The sequence below is a fragment of the Haemaphysalis longicornis genome, unplaced genomic scaffold (genome assembly GCF_048455015.1).
Source record: "Haemaphysalis longicornis isolate Haplotype H1 unplaced genomic scaffold, Haemaphysalis longicornis Haplotype H1 scaffold_4, whole genome shotgun sequence".
Classification (NCBI taxonomy): domain Eukaryota; kingdom Metazoa; phylum Arthropoda; class Arachnida; order Ixodida; family Ixodidae; genus Haemaphysalis; species Haemaphysalis longicornis.
In genome coordinates, this window is record NW_027526361.1 from 110,590,103 (window position 1) to 110,617,569 (window position 27,467).

General features: G+C 48.8%; 1 protein-coding gene across 1 annotated transcript in view; it reads right to left on the bottom strand.

Annotated features, from left to right (window-relative positions):
• The window catches only part of LOC144179927 (arylsulfatase B-like), a 36,650-nt gene extending 10,289 nt beyond the window's left edge, over positions 1 to 26,361 (bottom strand). The window contains exons 1-4 of the mRNA XM_077708345.1: positions 26,259 to 26,361; positions 24,455 to 24,614; positions 15,786 to 15,898; positions 8,611 to 8,721 (exon numbers count right to left, since the gene is read on the bottom strand). Coding sequence (XP_077564471.1) covers positions 8,611 to 8,721; positions 15,786 to 15,898; positions 24,455 to 24,614; positions 26,259 to 26,360 — 486 coding nt within the window. The 5' untranslated portion in view covers position 26,361. The remainder of the gene's footprint in view (positions 1 to 8,610; positions 8,722 to 15,785; positions 15,899 to 24,454; positions 24,615 to 26,258) is intronic.
• Positions 26,362 to 27,467: the final 1,106 nt, after the last annotated feature.

Below are 27,467 nucleotides of genomic sequence, written 5' to 3' on the forward strand. Positions count from 1 at the left end.
TTTTCAAGAAAAGTTCTGTAATGGCTTGCTTCGGAGGCTGATGGTCACAGGTTGCCGCTCAGTCATTCCGAGATACTAACAGTACGCTCACCTAATTTCCTGGCTTGCGAAACCTACTTCTTCAAGGGGCCCTAAACTTGTTTTAACACCGTGGATAAACTAACGGTGCAGTGAGGTTGCGACCTTCGGGACATATGAGACCGGTATAACCTCCTTGCGAACACTAGAAAGCTTGCAAAAATCTTGTGAATCTGCGGACAACATTCACCTGCTTATAACTCCCCGCATGGTGAGGCTTGGACCTACCATTGCCGCATTGCGTTCGCTAAGCTTTGGCGGTCACCATGAAGTTTGCAAATGCACATTGTCTTTTTATTTTCCTTCGCACCACGCTGGCCAAATATTATGTGCACGTTTAACAACTATCATGTTCACCGAAGTTTTTATAAGCGAAACAGTTTGCCATACAACCTGTCACAACACGGTAAGGACCCCCTCTGAAAAAAAATTGTTCAGGTTGGTCCAATTTGCAGCTTCTTTGGGGTCATGTTTTGTACGAGTATGAATATTAATTCGAGCAATACATGTACCGGAGTGAAGTGATTGCTTCAGGCAATCAACTTTGCAGAGGTTCGTTCTTGTACGCCCCACGAGACTGAATGCGCGAACACGGTTAAAAAATGTAAACTACTAATAACGCCGATTTCTGTTCTTCCACCGCGTGTCTTCTACATTTTTTGCAAGGCCGGAGCCTTGTCTCTGCTGAGGACGGCAGCAGTGCCACGACAACGTGAGACGGTATCAAAGCATATCACCCTTCAAATTTAACCCAAGGGTTTACGATAGGACACATAGGTAGGTCTTTGGTCACATTACATAGTTGAGTAAAAACGTTGTGCCATGGGGCTTGAATTTCGGCGCGCAACAACCGCAACACGCAAGCACCACCCCGAAAAAAGTAAAACTTTCGGGCCATGCACAAGGAAGTGTCAGGCACTTTGGCGAAGGGTTAGTGTAGCCCATGCAAGAAGCGAAGAAGCGATGGTTGCATGACGACGTGCGAAATAAGGCGAGTCACCCTCCCCAGCCACCTAGAATTAGGTAACGGGTTTATTTGCCAGCCGTGCCTGTGTTTTCTTATGAGTGGCATTACAAAAAATTCTCGGGGCACTTGGCCCTGCAACTCTTTTCCAACTTTCCTTCAAATTCTTAAACATTTGATGACATAGCGTAGACAACCAAAACATCCAGTACTTTTATTGGGGGTTGCAAAGTATCTAAGCCAAGAATTACGAATCTATGCCCATCAGATAACTTCGAAACTTGCTCAAAAACTTTTTCTGTCTTTCCTGGACTTGGAGTTCTTCAATCACTGGAATTACGTCAGTACAGGGGTGTCGGGTCTATTGGCCGGCTTTCATGCAGCTTAAGGAATCAACGCATTTCATAGCCACTTTAAAAGAGAGCCACAAAACCAAAGCAGAAATTGAAGACGTATGTGCTGAGAAGAGCAAATAATGCAGTGCCGTTCCGTGGTGGAAATAACTATAGCTTTCACAGTGCTTCCAGACGCGAAGAAAGGATTGAAAGCGTTTTTGTAACTGTTGCAGAGTGCCTTTAAGTCTCAAACCTGCTTGCATACTTTTCAAGGGATGGCCAGCCGCATATCATCAACAGCCGCTTTGCTGCTACAGCGCATTTGCGTCTCTTTCTTAGTACACTTTTAATTTTGGCAGGCTACAAGAAAAGATTTTCTTCCTGTTTCTCACCCTCCTTCTCGTCGATTTCGTTTCATCGTCTTTTGGCGCCAGTTACATTGACAGACGTCTTTACAGCTACGTGGGTTTTGCGTCTCATTCTTCGGTTTTATTTCATCGTCTATTGCGCAAAATACTTCTTGCGCTGCCGAGCACCTGTTCAACGGCGGTGTCATACGTCGACTTGTCACGCAACAAGCCTTAATTTTTGTCCTGCTCTTTGGAAGGCGCATATATAGCGCAGTGGTAAGAGACTTGGTTCCAACTCTGGAGACACGAGTTCAAATGACGTATTAACTGAAACGTGTTTTGTATCTCCTCTTTCCAGCGGCGGCACTTTTCCGTACCTGTTAGTAACAAATACCACAACGATGACGGTTTTTTGCGCAGTGCGCTAGTTAAGGCTTTCTACCTTATGCGGAAATGTATGTAGATTTTGTCTCAGATTGAAGAGTGCCGTATATAATAAATTTCAGTGCATTTCATCACTGCGAAGGGCGTCACAGCGCAAATGTAACATTGCGTGTAAAGCCTCAGTTTGATTCCTTTTCCCCACACACTCTACCATAACCTTTGTAACAATACGTACAAGACGATAAGTGGAAACCAAAAGACGGCAGCTGCGTTAACACTCTTTGCATCAACAAAATTTTAGCTCCCTTGGAATTAGTCCCAGATGGAGTACTCGAAACTAAACTGCAGAGAAAGGAAAACAACCTTAAAAAAACTACAACATAGGAAGCTACTTTTCATGTGGTAAGAAGAAGATGATCGAAGAAAAGACGAAGAGAAATAAGGATCAGCTTACGGGATGTTTAGAAGGATTCGGAAGGGACAATGAAGAAGATATACAGGGCAATCGAAGAGGAGGAAGAGGTTAGTGTTGTATCCGCCGCGCACCATACGTGGCAGAGAGACGCAGACGTTACCTCGTACCCACGGAAAAGAGAGCCTTTATTCTTGTTACACGATATTTGTAACCGGGCTTGCGGTTGCTGATGATGATGCTGGAAATTGGCCACCTTAGCATTGTGCGCCACCTGGTGGCATGAACAGAACTACATTACACAACACAACATCCTCTCCTCCCAAAAAGGGGCAGCACACCATCGCACAACACAACATCCCCTCCTCTCAAAAAGGGGCACGCACAGTCACTGCATTGTCTCATAAGTCATATTCAGCCAGCCACGCAAGGTTGCGTCGATCTCTGGTGGATCGTCGTGAAGCCTCACTTTCAGCACTTGTCTCAGTCCTTCCCAACACGTTCCTGTCCGTGACATCAACACTCGGCACACCAGTACTTGCAGTTCAAGTTCGAACTGCCGTTCTGTCGGTGCTGGCCGGGGTAGTAAGTGGCTGGAACATCTGGGCACTCGGGGGCTGTGCTGCGGTGGAGCCAGGAGTCCCAGGGGAAACGCAGGTTGCTTCTGCCGCAGGATTCCAGGCTGCAGTGTATGGAATCAGCTGCTCACGATTCCAAACGCGACCGTCGCTCAGCTCGTACGCGTCCTCATGTTGGCGCCGAACCACGGTGAAAGGAGGTGAATACGATGGGGAACCCTTTGGCACATGTCCCGGTAGCTTAATCCGAACTGCTTGTCCTGCACTCATTGACGAATGTTTGGCTGCACTACGTAGATCCGTATAGTGCTTGCTTGCAAGCTGTTTCCGAGTTACCCTTTGCTTGACGGCTTGAAGCTCCACGCCTTCGACCTTAGAAACACTTCCAGTCGGTCCTGCAGCGAGATCGAGTCTGGTCCTTGGGTGGCGGCCGTGTAGGAGAACAGCAGGTTTCTGTAGTTGCATGCGGAGTGCAGCGGTAGATCCCAAGGTACTCTGTGACAGCCTCCTTTAGTGGGCGGTTTTCCTCCAGACACACGTGAACGTAGTCCTTTAACACACAATTAAACCGTTCCACTTGTCCATTTGACTGTGGATGATAGACTGCCGAGAATGTGTGCTGGATACCTCTATTGCGCAAGAATTGTTCAAACTCGACGGATGTAAATTGTGGCCCATGGTCACTCACTATCTCCTTCGGATAGCCTTCACGGCTAAATATACTCCGCAAAAAGGACGTGGTCGTCGCTGAAGTGACGTTCGAGGTGAACCCTACTTCTGGCCACTTGCTGAAGTAGTCTACTATAGTAATGGCAAAACGACAGTCCTGAGAAGCCCTTGCAAAAGGACCAACGATGTCGATGCCTATCTTCTCCCACGGTGCTGAAGGAAATGGTACCGGCTGCATTAGTGGCACAACTGGCTTTGCTGATTTGTCACAAGACTGACAAACCGCACAAGACTTGATCAGCTGTTCGACGTGCTTGTTCATGCCAGGCCACCAGTATTTTTCTCGGAGTCGTTGCTTTGTACGCGTGATGCCTGGGTGTGATTCATGGGCGATATCCAGAAGTCTGCTCACCAACGAAGAAGGTACCACTTCCCCTCGGAGCAGCAGGTCATTCATCACTGACAGTTCGTCCCGAACCCTGTAGAAAGGCATTGCTTCTGGAGGCAGCGTCTTGGCTGATGGCCACCTGGACATTGTCCACTGCATCACTTGGCAAAGTACAGAATCCCGCAGTTGCAGTTACGAATTCCTCGTGAGGTAAACATGAAGAAACAAAGCAAACAGCATCTTCCGGCTCCGGACGGGCTCCATACTTCTCCTGCGGTAACCGGGAAAGGCCATCTGCGACAGTGTTTTCAGTGCCCTTCTTGTATTCTATTGTGTAGTTGTATGCCAGCAGTCTGGCATGCCATCTGGCAATCCTGAAAGGTTGACGGCCCGCTCCATTTGCACCGAGCAGCGTCACCAGTGCCTGATGGTCAGTACGTAACGTGAAGTGCCTGCCCCAATGGTACCTTTACCAGTGTTCACATGCCCACATGCCGGCTAGTGCTTCCAGTTCGCCTACAGAGTACTTGGCTTCAGCCGGTGTTAGGCGCCTTGATGCAAAAGCGATGGTATGCAAGTCATCACCCTTCTGTTGCTGGAGTACAGCTCCTATGCCAATGCCAGAAGCATCTGTTGTAACCACTATTTCCAGAGCAGGGTCAAAAAGCTGTAAGCAGTTACTTGCCAAGAGGAGCTTCAGCTGGTCAAAACAGGCTTGCCTTTCCGGCGTCCAAGTGAAACCTACTCCCTTCCGTAGGAGCTGTCGTAGAGGCTCAACGAGTTCAGCATAGTGCGTTATGAATTTTGCATAATACCCAACCATGCCAAGGAAAGAGCGCAATGTTGCTACATTTGTGGGGACTGGAACTGTCTGGATGGCCTCTGCATTGCTCACAAGTGGGCGAACCCCTTCTTCGGTCACTCTGTCACCCAAAATGTCAAACTCCTTCACTCCAAAAATGCACTTTTCATTCAGTTTTAGCCCGGCATGGGCAATGTACTTCAAAACCTGTCGAAGGCAGGCGTCGTGCTCTTCCTTTGTACACCCAAAAACAACAATGTCGTCAATGTAGCAGAGAGTATTTCTGCAGCCTTGTAAGATTGTAGTCATCATTCTCTGGAAAGCAGCTGGTGCCGAAGCGAGTCCAAAACAGACACGCTTGTACCTGTACAGCCCATGCTCTTTGATGAAAGCAGTCAGGTCCCTGCTGTCTGGGCTAAGAGTCAATTGATGATAGGCCGAGGTCAAATCCAGTGTTGAAAAGAACTTTGCACCATGCAGCTTGTGCAGCAACTCTTCAGTGTGGGGCAGGGGAAAGGAGTCCACAATCATTGCTTTGTTAGGTTCCCGCAGGTCTACACATATCCTACTTTTCCCGTTCTTTTTCTTTGTTACAACTATTGGTGAGACCCAAGGGGAACTGTCAATTTTCTCAATCACATCTGCCTGTTCTAGCCGATTCAGTTCAGCTTCCACAGATTCCTTCACCGCAAACGGTAAGCGTCGTAGTTTAGCGCTCACAGGAGCAACATCCTTGCGTATCTTGACTTTATGCACGAAGCCCTTTGCAAGACCCAAATTCCCGTCAAACAGGTCAGAGAACTGGGATAGCAGATCAGGACAGAGCCCTTCCGGTTTACAAGAAGTGTGGAAGTAGTTCAGTGACGTACAATTTATCTGTAGTTGCAGTGTGTTGATGGCGTCGATGCCCAGGAGATTTGTGCCTTGTGGTACCACGTAGAAAATGAGTTGAGCACGCCGGTTCCGATATTGGACTGGAGTGGCGAAGCATCCTTGAATGTTGACTTTTCTGCGTGAAAAATCGAGCAACGTCGCCGATGTTGGCTGGAGTGGTGGTGGAGGCCTCAGTTTGCTGTACGTGTCAGCAGCAAGAATTGAAACTGCAGAACCCGTGTCCACGAGGAAATCAACGAGAGTTTCTTGAACCTGTACTTGCATGCGCACTCCGGTGCTCTGTTCCCCTTTACGTTGCAGTACGCTGAGAGCTGTTGGATCGCGGTGCGGGACTTCTTGAACAGCAAGGGACTCGTTGCTACGCTTCTCGCTACAACAGACTCTCTCGAAATGGCCTACCTTGCCACAGTTGTTGCATGTCTTGTTCTTTTATCTTTGCAAATACTAGAATTTGCTAAGTGTTTCGCAGAGCCGCAGCGAAAACAAGTCCTACTATTTTGTCCCGGCGAGGCATGTTCGGCTGGCCCTGGCGCCGAACGCTTATTCACTTTTTGCACGTACCCTGCAGGGCTAGCTGATGACAACTCCTTGAAATATTTTGCAGATTCTTCGATACTTCGAGCAATTGTGAGGGCCCTGTCCAACGTCAATGAGGAGCCTTCCAAAAGTAGCCGCTCCCGAAGTAGTGTGTTGCTCGTCTTGGCGACGAGTTGGTCGCGTATGAACTCGTCGGCCCTGTCATTAAAGGCGCAGGAAAGTGAAAGTTCTCGCAGCGAAGAAACGAACATGTCCGCGGTCTCACCCGGCAACTGAACGCGTTGACCAAATCGCTGGCGTTCAATGACAACGTCAGTACTTGCTGCGTAGTAGGCCTCGAGCGTCTGTAGAGCAGTCTTGAATTCATCTTCGTCCTCCGTAGGTTGCTTCACTGGTAGCGTGTAGTAGATTCGTTGACCCTCGACCCCCAGGCAATGTAGAAGGAGTGCCTTGCGGCGTGCTGGCAGGTACGCGTCGCTTGCCGACGCTACGAGGTAGTTCTCCAACAGCCGACGCCATTGCGTCCACGGTATGCCGGGTTTTCCCGGTGTCGGTAGAAACGGCGGCGGCGGCGTCAGTGCCATTGAAGAAGATTGCATTGCGCTGCTGAGCACGAGGTCGCGGGTTCGATTCCCGGCCGCGGCGGCCGCTTTTCTGATGGAGGCGAAAAGCAAAAACGCCCGTGTGTGCGAGATTTCGGCGCACGTTAAAGATCCCCAGGTGGTCAAAATTAATCCGGAGCCCTCCACTACGGCGCGCCTCATCGCCTGCGTTGCGTCGGCGTGTTAAACCATACAATCATTCATTCAAGAAGATTGCAGTATGCCGTACTTGAGTAGTGACGTGGCGTTCCATAGTCACCATACGTGGCAGAGAGACGCAGACGCTACCTCGTACCCACGGAAAAAGAGAGCCTTTATTCTTGTTACACGATATTTATAACCGGGCTTGCGGTTGCTGATGATGATGCTGGAAATTGGCCACCTTAGCATTATGCGCCACCTGGTGGCATGAACACAACTACATTACACAACACAACAGTTAGCTGGACCAACGAATGGGAGCCTCACACGGCACAATTCGAGCTGAAGAGGTGGACGACGAGGTTGGAGTAGGGAGGGTGGAACGAGGTCTTGGGAGGAATGATGGCAAGTTCGGGTCCAGCATCGGGGCTTCCAGGTGGTAGTGCCAACAGCGGGACGAGAGCTGGCGGACCGGTATTGAGCCCCCTGAGCCCTGAAAGTGGCCTTTCTTGAGAGCGCACCGGCGGCATCGCACAGTCGGCGACATGTCGGGCTGTGCCCCACAACGTACCAGCGGCATTGCACCGTTGGCAGCGGGCAGCTCGGAACCACCTATTACCAGCGACTCTGCACTGCTGGCCTCCTGCTGAGCCTTGCTCCTCTAGGAACCTGTGGCATCGCGCCCCGGTCATCCAGACGACTGGCGGCCAGCACGGACCATCGCGACGTGCTGCTACGTGGGTCTACGCGCAAGCCAGCCAACTCACCGGGCCACGTCATTGGCATCGCAGCAGGTTCGTCGTGCTGCAGGCGGTAGGACTTGTTTCACTTTGGCATAGACAGTAATGTATTATAGTGACTTTGTGACTAGATTTTTGATAGTGTGGGGTTGGGATTGTTTTTTTGTGTAGTGTGATATGCTTGTTCATTTGCTATGATCCCATTTGTTTGAGTTTTGGTTTTGTAAATATATTGTGCGGGCATCGAATGCCTCAACCAGGGCCTCATTTCTTTGCTGCGTGGGACGCGCGACATTACTAGATGCTCAAGAGTACATCAGCAGCATTGCGTGGTAATAAGAAGCCCAATTTAGTTTGAGCGTTTGCTCATGGTAGGCCTATTTCCTTGGAAAATGTTCGGTTTTACGACGTACCTTCAAATTGTATCACAAATAGGACCATAGACATTTACTAAACAACGTGTTTTATATAGAAATTGCGGTGCATCATAAGAGTTATTGAAAATAAACTGATTTATAAATAAACATGCTTGAAAAAGCGATGCAAACCTCAGGTACATCGTAAAAACCCGGTGCACAAGCGCCAGATTTAGCCTGTACACCAAATTAAGCGTTATGTGTGCTCTATAGGCCGAACCATGGATACTTAGCAGTTGATATGCCCTAAAATGCGTGATGGGCTTCGAGTATGGAGTTCTGAAATTTCAAAATAGAGGCTCATGATTCTATGTACCAACCCATGTCATGGTGGGATTGTAGTAATCCGTGGCACCAGTATACATGCCGTAGAAGCTTTCGAAACCCCGGTAAGTGGGCGTGTAGTTTAGGCTGCTGTAGCCCAGATGCCACTGCAGGGAAAGGCAAATGCACAAGAAAAGATATGAACGTGTTACAATTTAGCGATTGTAGTACAAGGTAAGGACAACTTAAAAATAGCGGACTATTCAATGTTTCCGAGTTTAAGTCTAACATGAGCACATGCAAAGTAACTTTAACTAGCCCTTCAGTACCACAACGGTTCGATGTAAAAAAAATGATTCGGTTATCCACACAATCCATGGATGGCTAAAGGCCTATTAGTAAGCATACGAAAAACAGATAATCTGCACAAGCAAACGTAGAGACAGCTCTTTGATTCCAATCTAGCTAAGCGGTTCTAGATTTCAGAGCACTAGCTAAGCGGTTCACATCTAGCTAAGCGGTTCTAGCGGATCCAGCTATCGGTTCTAAGTTTCTAGACACAAAAACGACCCCAGAAAACAATGGAATCTCTTGAATACCTTCCTTAACACGGCTACAGTTCGTGCCACAATACCAAAAATTACCCACAATGAAATAACCTTCACGGAACCCACTCATATTGCCAATGCCTGTTGCGATTTTTTTCGTCCGTTTATAACAATACCCACCAGTCTTTGAATGCACAACTTGGTTTAGGCCACTGAGCAAGATATAAAGAGTAGCGCCGACTGTGGCCCAGAAAAAATATTTTGCTCGGGCCGATAAAGTCCACGCGCCGCCGGCCGCCCAGCTTTCCCTTTGCCCTCTTCCTCTTTCGTTCGCCCTCTCGTCGCTGTGCCTCTGTATATGGCTCTCCCCTTCTTCGGTTTCCCCCAGAGGCATCCTTTATTTCGCAGCGACGTCTGCCTTATGCCTGTCCTACTATGCAGGAGGCATGCGTGCACGCGCGCAATTGAAACACCCGTGCGCGGCTGCAATAGACGGCGCAGATAATCGCACGCCGCCGAATACATGGCGATCGCTTATTCCCTATCAGGGAACGTTTATTCTGACATTCATGAAGACCCACTAAACATTTTGTACTAACCCACCAGATGTAAGACGCAACTGAACGACGACGACTTCAGAAGCACCAAAGAATGAGCAAGATTAATATGGAACGCCACAATATACAGTCTAGCGTGATTCTGCTTACGACGAATCGATGCAGCGCAAAGATTACCCTCTGTTGTTAGCCCGCACTCCGGCCGCGTGCTTAATTATTTATGCTGCTTCTGCGCACGAACAACGCTTACAAAGACCGCCCGGAGTCTCCATCGCCAAACGGCAATGATGCACATTTCTGTTCCCATGACTGAATTGGACGGCTGCCCTGTTGTATCGTGTATACAAAAACACTGTCAGCTTGATAAGGAACCCAAGAATATCAAACGCAATCTTCATTGTAACTCATGCCGCAACTTACCGCCCGATGTTCACTGCCGCTCTACGGTCGTGTTATCTCGTCGATAACACCGAGGACTCCAAATAAAATGCTGCGATTTGTATGGCTGCAATTTTTTGGCCTACCAGGGTTCCCGGCGGTTTTTTTTTTTCTTTAAGCGTTTCTTTAAGCGGCTGACCAGCAAAACAACCGGCTCGTTAAACCTTTTCTTTCGGCGAGTCATCAGCACAGAGATATAGGGTCCGAACGAATTCAAATATCGCGAAATAAAGGCTTGTGAAAAGACCGCACTGTCAGGAACTTGATCTTGAGCAGATTGCTACGTCGCGGGCAGTCGCGGGTTATGTTATCGCATTTCTGTTCTTTTCTGATGAGCGTGTAAGTGCCGGCCCGTGTTCTAGGTGCGCTCTGTTTTGGACGTAAGTTGGAAAACTGCTAGAAAGCTGAGGGAACTTTTATAATCGCTAGTGATCAGAACCAGTTGCTCCTTTCGCTTTTTGTAAAACCTGTTAAAATACAGCCGCATTGGCATTCACAAATTTACAAAATGGAGCCACATGTTCGGCAAGCACTGCGCAAAAGGTAGTGTTTGTTTAGCAGCCATATGTTTGTATGTGGTCTCTACATTTTGTTTTCCCGCCATGCAAACCAATCCTTAATCTTTGCCGTACGGCCACTCAATTCCTTCGGGTCCGGGTTTCCCAGAAGGTGCTGTCGAACAAGTTAATCAACTGTGCGAAGGAGGCGCGCGATGAACGCGAAACGGCGCCAAAGCACGCCCAAAGCAGTCCGTGCCCAAAACTACCGTCGCCGAAGCAGACGACAGAGCCGACGGAATGCGTTCCGCCAACGCACCCGTCGGCGCAGGGGGAACGCCGGCCGCTTAGCCGGCCGCCCATTTGCTGCGCCATCTACATTGTGCTCCGCGAGTTATGGACATTAAGGGCCCGCCGGAGAGAGCGAAGTCGGCGCTCGTGTTTATCTTGCTCCGTGGTTTAGGCCGTGCTAGCCAATCGTTCTTTTTATTTCCAGTTACAGCAGAAGTGCTCTCTACACTTGGTACACTGAAACACACTAGCGCAGGTCTAGATAACATTTCTATTCGTCCTTTGGAGTTAGTTTCCGATTTAGACGTAAAATCACTCAGTCATAAAATAAATCTTGTCTTTAAGTATGGCCCTTTTCAATCCTTCCTGAAGAAAGCAAAAGTTGTACCTGTTTTCAAAAAAGGTGAACGGTTATCAATATGCAATTACCGCCGAATTTCCATTCTTTCTTGCCTAAGCAAACTAATCGAACAAATATTTTCCAAGCGTCTGAACAGCTATATCAATAAATTTGATCTATTGAATCCATGTCAATTCGGTTTCCGGTCTGGACGTTCTACAAACCAAGCATTTCTTTCCCTAACGGATTTCATTAAAAAATCTATTTACTCTGGACATTTTGTGGGTTGAGTTTTTTTGTACTTCACAAAGGCGTTTGACACGATTAACCATAATATCTTGTTTGAAAAATTGGAAGGTTACGCCATAGCAAGACCACCTCTAATGTTTCTGTAAAACTATTTACTTAACAGACAAAACTGTGTATATGTGGATAACGCTTTTTCTGAAACTAGAACATTTAACCAAGGTGTGCCCCATGGGTCGTTTTTAGGCCCTTCACTGTTTATTTTGTATATTAATGACCTTCCGGAATGCGTTAATTCTTCTCATTGCGTCTTGTATGCGGATGAAACCACCATTCCTTCCTCTGATAAATTATTAATTTGTTTCACGACATACTTGAATGCAGTACTAATTAACATTGTAAAGTGGTGCCGCGACAACTATTTAGTGATTAATCCTGAAAAAAACTAAATTCAGAGTCTTTAGCTCTTATCAGAAAAATACGTTTTTTTCCTCACCCTCAGCTTGTCTTTTGTTCTCATTTTTCAAACCTCAAGCGGAAAACAGCTTTCGGCATACGAGCTTTAATTAAAGGAGTACTGACACGAAATTTCTCGCTTTCAGTTTTTATGCTGTAACGAATACCTATTGGCCCAGTAATTACGAAAATCGAACCGCAAGCCGTCAGCCACCAACACAGAATTAATTCTAGCCCGTTTATCGCAACCGGTTTCAAATTTTGTCGCCGCGCGGGAAAATGGCCGTTCGAAGGCCACCCTGCAAGCGGGCCAGCCTTACGTCACGGCCTCCCCCGTGACGTCAAGGTAGTTCGCCGCATCGTCTGCTACGATTGCACATGGTCCGCACTCGCCCGCGCAGTCGACATGTCGTCTGAATCGTCAGACTCGGATGAGTCGCTGCCACCCGATAGACAGAACAACTTTATTTGGCCAGGCGATTAGGCCGGCGATGTCTTCGCCGTCGTCCGTTTTTTAATATCACTGCGGCTCGAACCGGCGCAGACCGTGATAGCAACAGCTTGTCGCCACTCTTCTAATCAATCTGATCGCGAAAAAGAAGTTCCACATGCGAGAAAGTAGATGTTAGTGTGCTGAAAAATTGTGCTAGGGGTTGTTATCAGCGCTGAATTTAAAAGTGGCGTTCAGATATTTGCTGCGATGGTAAGCCTACGATGACCGGCCGCGGAGGTTAGGCGCTCCGACCCAGCACTGCCGGCACCGCGGTGCGGCGAGCGGCCAAAAGATGGCTCCACCTGCGCGCTAGAATCAAAACAGGCCGGGGCAGATGTCTTGGTCACCGATCGCAGAAACGGAAATTATCGCCAAAATAAAGCTCCATATGCGAAAAAGGAGATGATAGTGTGGTGAAAAGTTCTGTAAGGGATGGTCATTCGCCGTTGTACAGATACCAGCGATCAAATAGTCGCCACGATATTAAGCCTAAAGTTCCCAACACCCAAGGTAACCCGAGCAACCCTTAGCCCGCTGGCTTGGGCGACTGTTCTTGCGGCCGCCGCCGCGCACAAACTCAGCCCACGTTTAGCGCTGAGAAAATATTGCCTCTTGGCGTCGTCGTCGATTTGCTCGGACCAGCTTCCACGAGCAGTACTTCGCATTCCGCGAGCTTGCCATAGCACAACTTGGGCGAGCTCGGCGCGACGCGCGCCGCCGCATCGCCGCGGTGCCCGTCGAAATCGCGCACCGCGCGGTGCCGGCACCGCGCAGTTTTCGCCACCAGTGCAAGGGAACATCATGCGCCGGCCACGAACTGAAGAGCAAAGACGTCGAACACGCAAAGTTTACAAGCATTGCTCACACAGCTACGCCCACGTCTCCTGCCCAAACGAATGCCACCGACAACAGCAGCGCAGGATATCGTATCGGGCTCCGAAAACGACTCTATGACGTCACCATGAACCGGCCGAGACACGCAGGCCGATGTTTCGTCACGCCGAAAGCGATTTCGCTAGTGCTGCCGATTTGTGGATGCTCGCGGCCGGGACAATAAAAATCGATTTTAGATGTGTATCCGGCCTCGGATCGCTGCAAAAATTTCTTAGAGGCATCTGTACAAACCACTGAAGCCAAATATATCATTTTTAGGCGTCAAAATTTGGTGTCAGTACTGCTTTAAGGCTGGCCGCTTCTTTCTTTATACAACTTTATTTTCTTTGTATTTTTCTTTCGTTCACAGCCATTTTCATTACGGCATTGTCTCATGGGGTGACACATACTCTTCTCACGTTAGATCTGTGCAACATATTCAACACCAAGGTATTCGCATTATAACATTTAGATCATCTCGCTCCTCTCTCTCAGGGCTACTGCGTGAGAATAACATACTATCAATCAAAGCGCTATTTCACTATAACTTAGGAATGCTTTTTTTTTACAAAATGCTGCAGCGCAACTTTTGATATAGCCTTATCGATGTTGCTGTTTTGCCCAGCAAAAGCGGTACTAAGTTTTCAAGCAATGACAATTTTTGCTTCCGACTGTTCACACTAATTACGGGAAGAAAACCTCTGGTTTTGCAGCTGTCACATTTTGGAATAATTTACCAATGGCTGTTAGATCATCCTCGCTCCTAACTTGTTTTAAAAAATCTCGGAGAATTTCTTTTGCTTTACTAAATACCCTGTTCGTTGTTCTTATCTACTGCGTATTTTCCTGGTGTTCTCATATGCCTTTATTTCCTATTTTTGTTCACGAATTGATTTAACTACTTGTGTTAGGTGCCGCTACCTTTTTGAGGGTATGTACACACCTGGATTATTTTCCGTGTCAGTTTACACTGCGTACTAATCCGATGGCCTCTTGTGCCCAATCGCTGCTTCAGTGCATTGTCGTATGTATTCAAAATCGAGGGTCCCCTTTCAGATTGATTGATTGATTGATTGATTGATTGATTGATTGATTGATTGATTGATTGATTGATTGATTGATTGATTGTAGGGTTTCTACGCGCCGACGCAACGCCGGTGATGAGGCACGCCGTAGTGGATGGCTCCGAATTAATTTTGACCACTTACGGACCTCTTACGCGATCCGAAATCTCGTACACACGGGCGTTTTTGCTATTCGCCTCCATCAGAAAAGCGGCCGCCGTGGCCGGGAATCGAACCCGCGACCTCGTGCTCAGTAGCGGAACGCCTTAGCCACTGAGCAGCCACGGCGGGTAGTCCCCTTTCAGTCTCTTGAATTTGGGAGCCTTGTCTGTATACGGATATCTTTGTACTGCTTTTATGAAATAAACTTTCATTTAAAAAAAATTGCTGCTGCTGAAAAAGGGTTGTAGATTGGCGTTTTTCCTGGACTCTATGCATGAATGCAACCTGTTTAGCATTATGTGCCTTATTCTTGCCATAGTGTGTGGTCACTGAATACAGATGATAGATAGCAAAAACTGCCCCACTGCCTTCTCCGTTGAGCATGGCAACCTGTCGGATGCTCTACTGACTAGTCACTTCACTAAACTACTTCTGCACCATGCAAGGTGGTGTCGTCATAAGCTGCCGAATTCGACGTTTGTTCGATTGCTTTTGTAGAATTGCTCGTAGAATAAAATGTAACGTGATTGGTTTTCCATATCTAGTTGTGTAAAATCTGTGCTCCTGTGTAGGATCATTGCTCCATTGCGTCGCTTTTTTTTGCTGCCTCGTTCCCTACCTCCGTAAGAGCAATATATCTGAAATATGGACTGATACGCCCGTTCTCGTTCTCTTGTGTTTTCTTCGATTGTTCATTGCTCAATTCTTTTTGCTTTCAATTTATTTCTTTTTTTCTTCCCCTTCTTTCTTTTTCTTGTTTACAACTGGTTTACCTCATTGATGTATGAACAAACCACTTCTGCTTGGGCCGCCCAAAGCCTGATGTATTGTATAAATAAATAAATAAATTAATAAATATATAAATAAATAAATAAATAAATAAATAAATAAATAAAATAAAAAAATGAAAAGCCCAGTGCGCATCAGATGTAGCTACAATGAGCATTGCTTTTATTGTACAGCAAAAAAGTCTGCACAACCTGGTTTGTTGAAATGATATATCAGAGTTCCTCTGGTGGCCAAAGTAATTCTGTTTCCACGCGACAAGAAACGCGAAACCACTGAAAATGGTTAACTATACATTGCCTTTTGAGAACGGCGTTTCTCACAAGTAAGACAATAGCAAAAATTATCCATGAGACGAAATGACTTCCACCACATAACTCATAGTTGCGCGGACACGATGATATTGATTCGGCGAATCAAGGTTTGCAATTCTGTCTCCGGCCTTCACTACACACTTTTATAAATGTTAATTTCGTGTACCTTTCCGACCAAGTGCCTTTCGTATCCGAGGTTCTTGAGATATTCCGGTAAAAGCTTGAACCTGAATGGCAAACCTGTTGTCTGCGCAGGCACTAAGGGAAGGGAATGCAAACCTGCAAAGAAATTTCGTGAATTACTATTACGCGCCGTAAATGAAGCTTCTTCGCCGAGTTTGAGCATTCAGTATGCCTACTTATATTAATTTCCTAATTGGTACAAACCTGCAGTTGCCATGTTTTTCCTATTCACACAAATAAGAGTAAACATGTTGAATTTATAACTTGCTTTAATCCAGTCATCAGCAATATGTGCAAAACTACATCCAACCTCCACTGTATGTCTTGTATACAAACTTATCTATCGTAAATGGTTAGATATTGTCACGAAGACAAGGACGATGCAGTGGTGTTGAATGAGAAACACGTTTATTGGAGCGAACTTGTGCTCCCCTAACAACTCAAAAGAATACAGAGGCGGCGAAGCAGCGGTCAACAAAGTGACTTGCACAGGCGAGTGTCGTCGAATCGAATGCCCCGGCGTCCGCACTGCAGGCTTTTTATCTTTTGGCGCGCGTGGTTCTCGAAACGTCGATTCGCATCGAGAACATAGTAGATCCAAGAAGATTATTCTGGGCTGTTCACGTTAGATCGGAATGCTCTCCCTATCACAACAGATAACACATGCGGCACAGAAAGAAAGAATGGAACACGCGCTTCCCTTGGCGCAGAGATAACACAGACCGGCGCAGCCGGGCGGTAAAAGCAAAACACAAATAAACAAACCCAATCTATGGTTCGCGGCATTACCCCCCCTCTAAGAGTGCATCGACCCGATGCTAGCATAAGCGACAGTCCGAACAAATGAAAATAAAAGTTCGTCATCGTCCGTAGAAAGGTTTTAGGCGAACCACGTGGACGACTTCAGGCCGCCTGCGTTGTCGTGATGTGCCGGAGTCACCATCAGGGATCACTTCGTAGGTAAGTTGGCCAACACGTCGTAGAATCTGGTAGGGTCCGAAATACCTTCGCAGGAGCTTCTCACTGAGTCCGCGTCGTCGGATGGGAGTCCAAACCCACACACGATCCCCTGGTTGGTACTCGGCGTCTCGGCGTCGGAGGTTGTAGCGGCCCGCATCCACCAGCTGCTGGTCCGTTATACGAACTCGAGCGAGCTGGCGGGCCTCCTCCGCACGTTGAAGATATCCGTGGACGTCGGCGTTGAGGTCGTCGTCTTCTACGTGCGGAAGCATGGCGTCGAGCATCGTAGTCGGCCTTCTACCGTAGACAAGCTCGAACGGCGTCAGATGTGTCGTCTCCTGGATAGCCGTGTTGTACGCAAACGTGACATACGGGAGCACTTCGTCCCAAGTCTTATGTTCAACGTCAACGTACATTGACAGCATATCTGCGATTGTCTTGTTCAGACGTTCTGTTAGTCCGTTCGTTTGGGGGTGGTACGCCGTCGTTCTTCGGTGATCCGTGTTGCTGTAGCGTAATACTCCTTGCATCAGCTCCGCAGTAAATGCCGTTCCGCGGTCTGTGATTAGGACTTCCGGGGCTCCATGTCGCAGCACAACCTGGCTTATAAAGAACTTCGCCACTTCTTGTGCAGTCCCCCTCGGAAGAGCGGCGGTCTCTGCGTAGCGCGTCATATAGTCTGTCGCTACGACAATCCACTTCTTCTGTGATCGTGACGTAGGGAACGGGCCTAAAAGGTCCATTCCAATCTGTTGAAATGGTCTCGATGGGACGGCGATCGGTTGCAGAAGTCCGGCGGGTCTTGTCGGCGGCGTTTTTCGTCGCTGGCAGTCACGGCAGCTCCGGACGTAGTGGGTGACGTCAGAGGTAAGGCCGGGCCAGTAGTACCTCGCCTTGATTTTTCCGATAGTGCGGGCTGTGCCCAGATGTCCGGAAGACGGGTCGTCGTGGCACGCTTCCAAAATTTCGTCACGAAGGTCCGCGGGGATGACGAGAAGGTAATTCGCTCTTGTTCCGGGGCTGAAATTCTTCTTCACAAGGACGGAGTTTCTCAGGCTGAATGCTGGTAAACTGCGTTTGAAGGTCCTAGGAACGGCAACGTTGCATCCCTCGAGGTACTCGATTATGACGCGTAAGTCGGGGTCGGCACGCTGCTGCGCGGCTAGGTCGCTCTCCGTCACGATCCCGAAGAACGCGCTGTCTTCATCAGAGTCTTGTGGTGGTGGGTCGACGGGGGCGCGGGACAGGCAGTCGGCGTCGGAGTGTTTCCTGCCGGATTTATAAACGACTGTAACGTCGAACTCCTGCAGGCGCAAGCTCCACCACCCAAGACGGCCAGAGGGGTCCTTCAAATTGGCGAGCCAACACAGCGCATGGTGGTCTGTTACAACCTTGAATGGCCTTCCATACACGTATGGGCGAAATTTTGAAATCGCCCATATAATAGCCAGGCACTCTTTCTCAGAGGCAGAATAGTTTTTCTCCTCCTTCGACAGACCACGGCTAGCGTAGGCGATTACCCTTTCGCAGCCGCTTTGCTTTTGGACAAGGACGGCACCCAAGCCTATATCACTGGCGTCCGTATGCATTTCCGTTTCGGCATTTCCGTCGAAATGAGCGAGCACGGGCGGGCTTTGCAGGCGTTTTTGCAGCTCGCCGAATGCTTTTTCTTGGTCGTTTTCCCAGCTGAAAGGGGTGCTATCTTTCGTCAAGCGCGTGAGTGGCTCTGCAATGCGTGCGAAGTTTGCGACGAAGCGCCGGTAGTATGCGCACAGCCCGAGAAATCTCCGCACGCCCTTCTTGTCTTTTGGCCTTGGGAAGTTCGCAATGGCTGAAGTTTTTGCCGGGTCAGGTAGGACTCCCGCGGCGTTGACGACGTGGCCCAAGAACTTGAGTTCCCCGTATGCGAAACGGCACTTTTCAGGCTTCAGCGTCAACCCCGACGTACGAATGGCCTCGAGTACAGACTCCAACCTTGCAAGGTGTTCGTCGAAAGTCCGGGCGAATACCACTACGTCGTCGAGGTATACGAGGCAGGTGTGCCACTTAAGGCCAGCTAGCACAGTGTCCATGACTCTTTGAAACGTCGCTGGTGCTGTGCACAGCCCAAACGGCATCACCTTGAACTCGTATAGGCCGTCTGGGGTTATAAATGCAGTCTTCTCTCGGTCTCTCTCGTCCACTTCAATTTGCCAGTAGCCGGTCTTCAGGTCCATCGATGAGAAGTACTTCGCGTGGCAGAGGTGGTCGAGGGCGTCGTCGATTCGGGGGAGGGGGTACACGTCCTTTTTCGTGATTTTGTTCAGTCGCCGGTAGTCAACGCAAAACCTTAATGTGCCGTCTTTTTTCTTTACGAGTACGACGGGCGCAGCCCAGGGGCTTTTCGATGGCTGTATAATGTCATCGCTCAGCATGTCGTCGACTTGAGTCCGGATGGCTTCCCGTTCGTGTGAAGAGACGCGGTACGGTGACTGTCGGGTAGGTCGGGCTCCATCTTCGGTTATTATTCGGTGCTTCGCTAGAGGGGTCTGACGTAGTTTTGCGCTCGACGAAAAACATTCGCTATAGCGACGCAGCAAAGCCAATAATTTTTTCCGTTGTTCTTGCGGTAGCGCCGGATTCACGTCGAATGGCTGCGGGAGCTTGAATGTTTCTACGGGTGTGCGTTCAAAGTCGGCGACTGCGATCACATCACTTGCTTCTTGCGTTTCTTCGAGGAACGCAATTGCAGCTCCCTTGTTTAAATGCTGGTACTCTTCGGTGAAATTAGTGACCAAAACGTGAGATTGGCGTTGCTTAAAGTGCGCAATGCCTCTTGCGACGGAGACACCGCGGTCGAGAAGCAACCTTCGATCACTCTCTACGATAGCGTCGATGTCAGAAGCAACATCCTCACAGTAGACGGCGATCATCAAGCTTGCGCGGGGTGGCAGGGTGATGTGATCGTCGGCGATCCTGACAGCAGCACGGTGATCGGGGTTCGGCTGCGGCGTCGTGGAGTGATTGGAGGAAAATGTTATCGACTTGGTCTGCAGATCAATTATTGCGCCGTTGTCCGTCAAAAAGTCCATTCCGAGAATCACGTCGCGGGAGCAGTTAGGCAGAACGACGAACGCCGCAGGGTACGTTGTGCCGTCTATGGTGACGCGCGATGTGCACGTTCCACTTGGCGTCACGAGGTGGCCTCCTGCTGTGCGTATGTGCGGACCGTCCCATCTGGTCATAACTTTCTTCAGTTTAGACGCAAATGGTCCGCTCATTACCGAATAGTCAGCTCCCGTGTCTACGAGGGCGACTACGTCAAAGCCGTCGATGGACACCTTGACGTCAGATTCAGTCGTCCTCGAGTTGCGGGTTCGTCGGGGCGTCGTATCTCTGCTTGTACGTGTTGATGGTCGGGCACTGTGCATCGTCGTTGTCGTCGTCTTCTCAACGGACGTCTTGGTCAGGTCGGGTACGCGTCGCGCCGTGTAGCTGTCGTCGTGTTCAGGAGTCTCGTTAGGGCTAGGTCGGGTCGTCGGGATGAGGGCATGTCGTGAATGATGGTCTTCAGCGAGTCGCTGCGTCATTGGAGGGTTTTCATTTTTCCGCCGTTGTGCAACTTTACCTCCCGAAGTTGCTGCTTTTAGTTTCCCCCGCGTGGGCTGGGGGACCTTCCACGTGAGAAGTCAGCAGTGCTGCGGCGGTTTGGTGACTGAGACGGGTAGGGCGACGGTGAACGGTTGAAGCGGGCTGGTCCTCGGTTGGTGTTGGAGAGGTATTCTTCGATCTCAGCAGGGCGCTGGCCGTATCGGGGGCGTGGGGCGTCGACGGAGAACCCTCGCAAACCGAGCCTCTTGTAGGGACAGCGACGGTAGATGTGGTCGGCCTCTCCGCAGTGGTAGCACAGCGGGCGATTATCGGGCGTTCGCCACACGTCGGTCTTCCTTGGCGTCTGGTATTGGTCTACAGGGCGTCGGGCGGGCGGCGTTGGACGGCGGTATGGCTCAGCCTCTTGACGACGGGTTGGAGCAGGGCGGGGTTGACGAACAGCCGAGGAGTAGGTCATGGCTTGTGGTTCGCGGGGTGCTTCCGACGGCGTAGAAGTTCCCAGTGCGTTTTGGACTTCTTCTCGGATTACGTCGGTCAGGGAAGCCACTTGAGGTTGCGGCGTCGTTGGAAAAAGCTTCCGAAGCTCCTCCCTGACCACTGCTCGGATGGTCTCTCGCAATGTATCGGAGCTTCCATTTGCAGCACCGATGGTCTCCGAGAACAGCGCGTTGACAGGGCGGTCGTACTGCCTGGTTCGAATTTCTAGCGTCTTCTCCATCGCGGCCGCCTCAGACGCGAATTCGGCCACTGTCTTCGGAGGGTTACGGACTAGACAAGCAAAAAGCTCTTGCTTCACTCCTCGCATTAGAAACCTGAGCTTCTTTTCCTCGGTCATTTCAGGGTCCGCACGACGAAAAAGTCGCTTCATCTCCTCAACGAAAATCACGACTCCTTCGTTGGGGTGCTGCGTTCGAGTTTCAAGCAAAAGCGCAGCTCGCTCTTTTCTCACCACGGTAGTGAAGGTCTTAAGGAACTCCCTCTTGAATTGAGTCCAGTCGGTCAAAGAGCTCTCATGGTTCTCGAACCAAGTTCGAGCAGCATCTTCTAAGTAAAAGAAGACATGCCGGAACGTTTCTTCATCGTCCCACCTGTTGAAGATGCGGACGCGCTCCAACTTCTCCAACCATTCTTCGGGGTCTTCAGCGGGGGCTCCCCGGAACGATGGCGGTTCTCGGGGCTGCTGCAGGATGATTGGCGACGTTGTTTCTTGCACCATGGTGTTGGTTGCAGCGTTCCTTCTCTTGGGCCCTTCTGGCAGAAGACCGAACTCGGGCGGTAAATCTTGCAGGCGGGGGCTGGCTCTTGTTGGATTGGCTTGGCGGCTTTTCGAGGTTGTAGTGGGCATGAAGGGTGCGTACCCAGCACCTCCACCAGATGTCACGAAGACAAGGACGATGCAGTGGTGTTGAATGAGAAACACGTTTATTGGAGCGAACTTGTGCTCCCCTAACAACTCAAAAGAATACAGTGGCGGCGAAGCAGCGGTCAACAAAGTGACTTGCACAGGCGAGTGTCGTCGAATCGAATGCCCCGGCGTCCGCACTGCAGGCTTTTTATCTTTTGGCGCGCGTGGTTCTCGAAACGTCGATTCGCATCGAGAACATAGTAGATCCAAGAAGATTATTCTGGGCTGTTCACGTTAGATCGGAATGCTCTCCCTATCACAACAGATAACACATGCGGCACAGAAAGAAAGAATGGAAGACGCGCTTCCCTTGGCGCAGAGATAACACAGACCGGCGCAGCCGGGCGGTAAAAGCAAAACACAAATAAACAAACCCAATCTATGGTTCGCGGCAATATTGTGGTTAACGGGGAGCTAGTGCCTCAGGAAAACATTTACCAATGTTTTTCTTACATGAAGCGCTAAAAGCCCTTAAAAATACCATTTTAATACACCTCTCTCGCTCTTTTGAAACTACTTTAGTTGGCCGGGTCAATAGAGACAGGGTACATTCAGTGATTGGTGTTGAGAAGGAATAATTGTTTATTTCCCGAGCGCTGGGGCTGCTGCTAGGGCACCCGCCTGGTGGGGACGTCCCTAGTCCGGGATGCCCTGGCCTTGGCTGGCAGTCCAGTCCCTCTACCCCAGTATGCGCTAGGTCCCAGGGTCCGGACTTTTCAGGCAGGCTGCCTACTGTTCGTAAGAGGGGGGAAGTCTGGGGTGTAGGTCTGTGGTTTTTCCGCACTCCCATACTTGGGGGTATGGGGTGCCGGGCAAGGGACAGAAATTTCAGGTGGCCGGGTATATGGTGGGGTAGATGGCGTGAAGAAGGGTGCGATGAGTATAGGGGTTTGTTTGTATTCTTCTCAGGCTAGTGGCTTCTTGTCTCGATAACTGAATGTGAAGACGGGAATATTCTTCTTCTTTGGCGGTAGTGGCCGAGAATATTTCCATATTTTACGAGAGGTTCTGTTTTGGGAGCAGTAGGCGATGTGTGGCTCTCGTAGATAATGGCCCGGTGTACGTGCGCGCGGCTAGTGGCATGGGCCGCCTCATTACCGGCGAGGGATGTGTGTCCTGGACCCCAGACGATTTCTATTTCGGGTAGTTGACCCTTGGTTAAGAAGATGCGGAGGGCTGTTTTGGAGATGCGTCCCCGTAGATAACTGCGGCACGCTGCTTGCGAATCCGTAAGCACTGTGATTTCGTCCTCACTAGTCGTTGCTGCTAGGGCAATAGCCACTTCCTCTGCGGTTTTCGTCTGTGTTGTACGGACGGTGGGGCAGGTCGTTTCTTGCCCTGTTGAATTGGTGACGCATACCACGCGGGCTGGCCGCTGAAGATGAATGAATGAATGAAACTTTATTAATTTTTTGAATGAATGAAACTTTTGAATGAATGAAGATAAGGAGACGCGTCAGTGTACCTTCTACTTGGGTTTTGGCCATGCTTTATGTGCATGACCGTGCGATTCGGCGAGCTTGATTGTAAATTGGGTGCATGTGGCGTGGTAGTGGCGTTACACTGATGTTATATCTAATTAGTAGGGGAATCCTGACCTTCTGGACTTGCATTGACGGCGTTGTATAGTTGAATCTTCTTAGGGTTGCTCGTCTTGTTAGAGTTAGCTTGAGGCGTACTATTTGAGAGGTATGATGAGCTTCCTCTATCTCTTCCCAGGTATTGGGCAATGCAAACTGAAGTAATATATTTGTCTTTGTCTTGGAGGGCAATCTTATGGCAGTCTTTTAGGCTTGGCGGATAAAGATATTCGAATCGTGCCTCCTCATTCTTTTTGAAAGCCAAGTACGGCGCACCGTAGCCGATCCGGCTTACTAGCATTGCGTGCACCATGCGCATGGGGTCCGAATCTTGCAATCCAAAGCGTAGATTTGATACGCGGTGTACTAAGTGAACCAATTGACTGAACGTCCTTTGTAGGGGGGCTGTGGTGTGGAGGCCTGATCCATTTCGGGGATTGTAAATCCAAAAATGCGCAGATGGGATACCTTTGGAACTGGTTTGCCTGCTATTTGTAGTTCCGGGTCAAGGATGCACCGCCTTCTTCGTTGAGCCATCCCACTACTGAGAGCAAGGAGTGCTGACCTTTCTGTTGATGATCCTAATATCCTTCCCTGGTATGAAACAAATGACTAATCCTCTCGAAACAGAAGACCTGAAATTTGTATACTGAACAAGTAGCGTTTTGGTGGAAGGAAAAATATGTCAAGCACCAAGACCTTACTCTCTGCACGTCTTTCTTTTGTTTCCTTTGGTATATGTTTTTGCCTCATTTGTGCCACTTTGTCCGTTTAACTGGAAATGTATCGTTCGAGATGTATCTTCTAGATCTCGCACTTGGAATATATTGCTGTTAGGACATGAACCCTAGCCTGAAAATAAATGTTTGTAGTTTGAGTTCTGAAAGCATGCCCGTGCGCACTGACCCACGAAGCATTCAACATTTATTGAACGCTTCGGAACAAATTTCACGCCCAATACAGACGCCAACGGGTAAGTAAAACGGTTTCAGTGAAATTTCGGCTTCAATGCCCACACAGGTTGGGAACACGCAGTATGAAAGCAAGTAAGCGCACCTCCCGACGCAACACTCGTAGTGCCGGGTAAGCATTGAAGGCGGAATATTTGCCACCCACCGTTGTGAACACTATAGAGTCCAGTCATGATTGATGCCCTGGACGGCGAGCACAGGGGTTGCGTGTAGTAGTTGTTCAGCAAGATTCCAGCACTGGCAAGAGTATCCAAATTGGGCGTTGGTATCTGCGATAACCCATGCAGGCTTGTGTCTGCCCAGCCCTGCGCAATGGGTCAGAATACGGGCGTGTCTGAAAAATTATTGGCTTTAAATTTGCGAGCTTTAAATACACAAAGTTCTATTTAGGCCGATGCAGCTCGGGACAGAAATCAAGCGGTTACTTAGCACACTTATGGGTGGGACTACCAGCCCCTGGTTTTGTTATTGATAAACAAGATTCTCCCAGAAACTGCCCGACAAGAAAAAAATGCACAACGGTTTGTCTTACTTGTGTTAGTGTTTGTGCTGCGCCTAAAAACGGTCAATTTCGAATGCACGTCGGAAGCATCACACCTATTAAAGGCCTATAAGTCTGTCAACAGTCAACGATATCGATTATTTTGTTCGTCTTAACAACACTAGTGGATGAGACAGGTGTAAAAGTATGCGCCAGGCGAGAGCTACGGCTGTGATCCGCGAACTCACAATTCTCCTAAAAAAAGTGCATCGCGAATCGTTAATGTGACTGCAAATGGCGGTAACCAGTATCATAATAAAAATAATGAAGTTATTGGTATCCTATTCAGCGTATTTAAAGTTTACGTGAGAATTTTTACCACGCAGCTTGGTATATTGCTTTAAAAGTACCTGTGCTTGAACAAGAGTTAAGGCCGCCGCTTGTCCGAAACATGAAGTTTTTACCATAGACGGAATACCATTTTGTTTTACCTCATATATCGTATCTTTTTAGCTTCCCGGTTTATACAGGACGACCAACCACGCCTTGTTTACTGAGACACCAGAAAATAAATCATTCATTTCTCTGTGCTGTTTGCCTTCCATTTTTTTACGTTGAAAAGGCCGTCATAAAGCGTCCACAGCCAACCTTGGCTGTTTTCTCAATTTTACTCAGTCGTCGCCGGCTGTGCCAGTGCGTGCTTCCATCGGCTATCAATTTCGTCGCAAACATTGGAAGCCATTCAGAAAGCGGTTGTTTTTTGATGTCATAGATCACGGCGCCTAGACTGTGCTGCATCGCTCAGAGTCCAGGCCAAGGTCGTGACAGGCCCCACTCTGTATAGGCTGGGCTGGGTATAGGGCAACACCTGCAAAGCCTGAAGCTGCCCAATAATGAAATACTCATTTTATTGATTTTCTATTATCGATCAAATTTTTGGTTCAAAAAATGATCACCACATTTATATTTGGCTGTAGGCTATAATACAAGTATAATTCAGGAATGTGCAACTAAAGGCCACAAGAGACGATATAAAAGCATCTGATGGAAATTATGGGCTTTCTGATTTGTATACTCTAAGTCCACTATTCCACACTTCTTGGTGGGGAGCCCCTTAGGCCTAACATTTCCCGATAAAATGGCACCGTTCAGATAAACTGAGTTTTCCTTCACTGGTAACGGAAAAAAACGTTATGCGATATATTTTCTACTTAGATGATATTTCCCAGTGGCTTGAAACTTTTTATCGACGAGTGAAGCTTGCGGTAAGTGGCTCTGAAGCCTCTCGGGAAATAACAAGTGCAATATAGCGAGCCTGGTTTTTCCAGAAGCATTTTCTGGCATGGCAACAGCCCGTAGTCGTATCCCACTGTTTCGGAAGAAGCCCAGCACAAATACCTAAGATTGAACATTCCAGATGACAAAAATTCGCATGCTAGATCGCCTCCCATTTTCGTAAATTGCTTACCAGGTCATCAGCCAGGATGAAGATAATGTGGGGCGGAACGTAGTTTTTTCCAAAATTTTGAGCCAAGGTGACACTGATGAATGACATCCAAAGAAAAATCATTCTGGAACTACAGAAAAAAACTGCTCGTAATGATGCATTAAATCACATGCAAAGATTGTGACGTTCTGGGACCAACACACAGCCGGCATGAAAGTTTTATCAATGTGTTCAGTCTGGCTTTAAAAAGACAATGAAGCGACTTTGTCAAACTTCTGCTTTGGTCTGCGTTGCTTAGACAGGCTCAAGTAAGCACATTTTAAGTGCAATGCACTTCTTAAGCGACCCTGAACCTGCGTCCACCGGCGATGTCCCCGCACGTGGAGATGGGCGCGCGCAGCCTGGCCGCTGACATGGCACATACCCACGTGGGGGATTGGCCAGGAATCTCCTCGTCTTCCTTGGCAACGGGGGGAGATGGGCGCGTGCTGCCTGGCCGCTGACATGGCACATACCCACGTGGGGGATTGGCCAAGAATCGGGCGTGAGAAGGGCTAATGCACCTGCTTAAAGGAGTACTGACACGAAATTTCAAATCTGAGATCCGCTCTAGCAGTCGAGTACAACGACAACACAAACAGGTGTCTGTGAATAAATGCATCTTTCTTTCTTTGTAGTTGTGTGTGTGTGTGTGATCTCTCTTTCGCGAACATTACCGAACCGCGCAAATTCAACTCGTGCATTCGCACTTTCCCATTCTTCCCCTCGGGGAAATGCGGGGAATTTTTTCACCGTTTATCCGGTCGATAAAGCAGTATTTAATTTATAAAGCCTGAAAGAAGAAAATCACCGTGCGAAATTTGCGGCTGTGGCAACATCAGTGGCGCGCATGCGATATGCGACGTGATTGGGGGATGTCCAAGATCGTAACTCAAAGCAGTTTCGGTTTCGGTTCTCTGAAACAAAAACATGCTTGGCATCCGACGTAAACTTTGCCATGGAATTCCCCATAGCTCTGGAATCGGGGTAAACCTCGCATCTGCCATGTTGTCGGCTGTAGAATGCGTGAGACAAGCCTGATATCACGGCTTTGAATCATAACGGTCACAGGCCGTTCGCTGAACGCCCTAAGCGTCAACGGAGATGTTCTAATGCGAGGTGCTTTGCCCCACCTTTTCAGCGTGCCTAGTTCGTGCCTGTGTCGTAAAAGAAATGTTCGCACCATGCCGA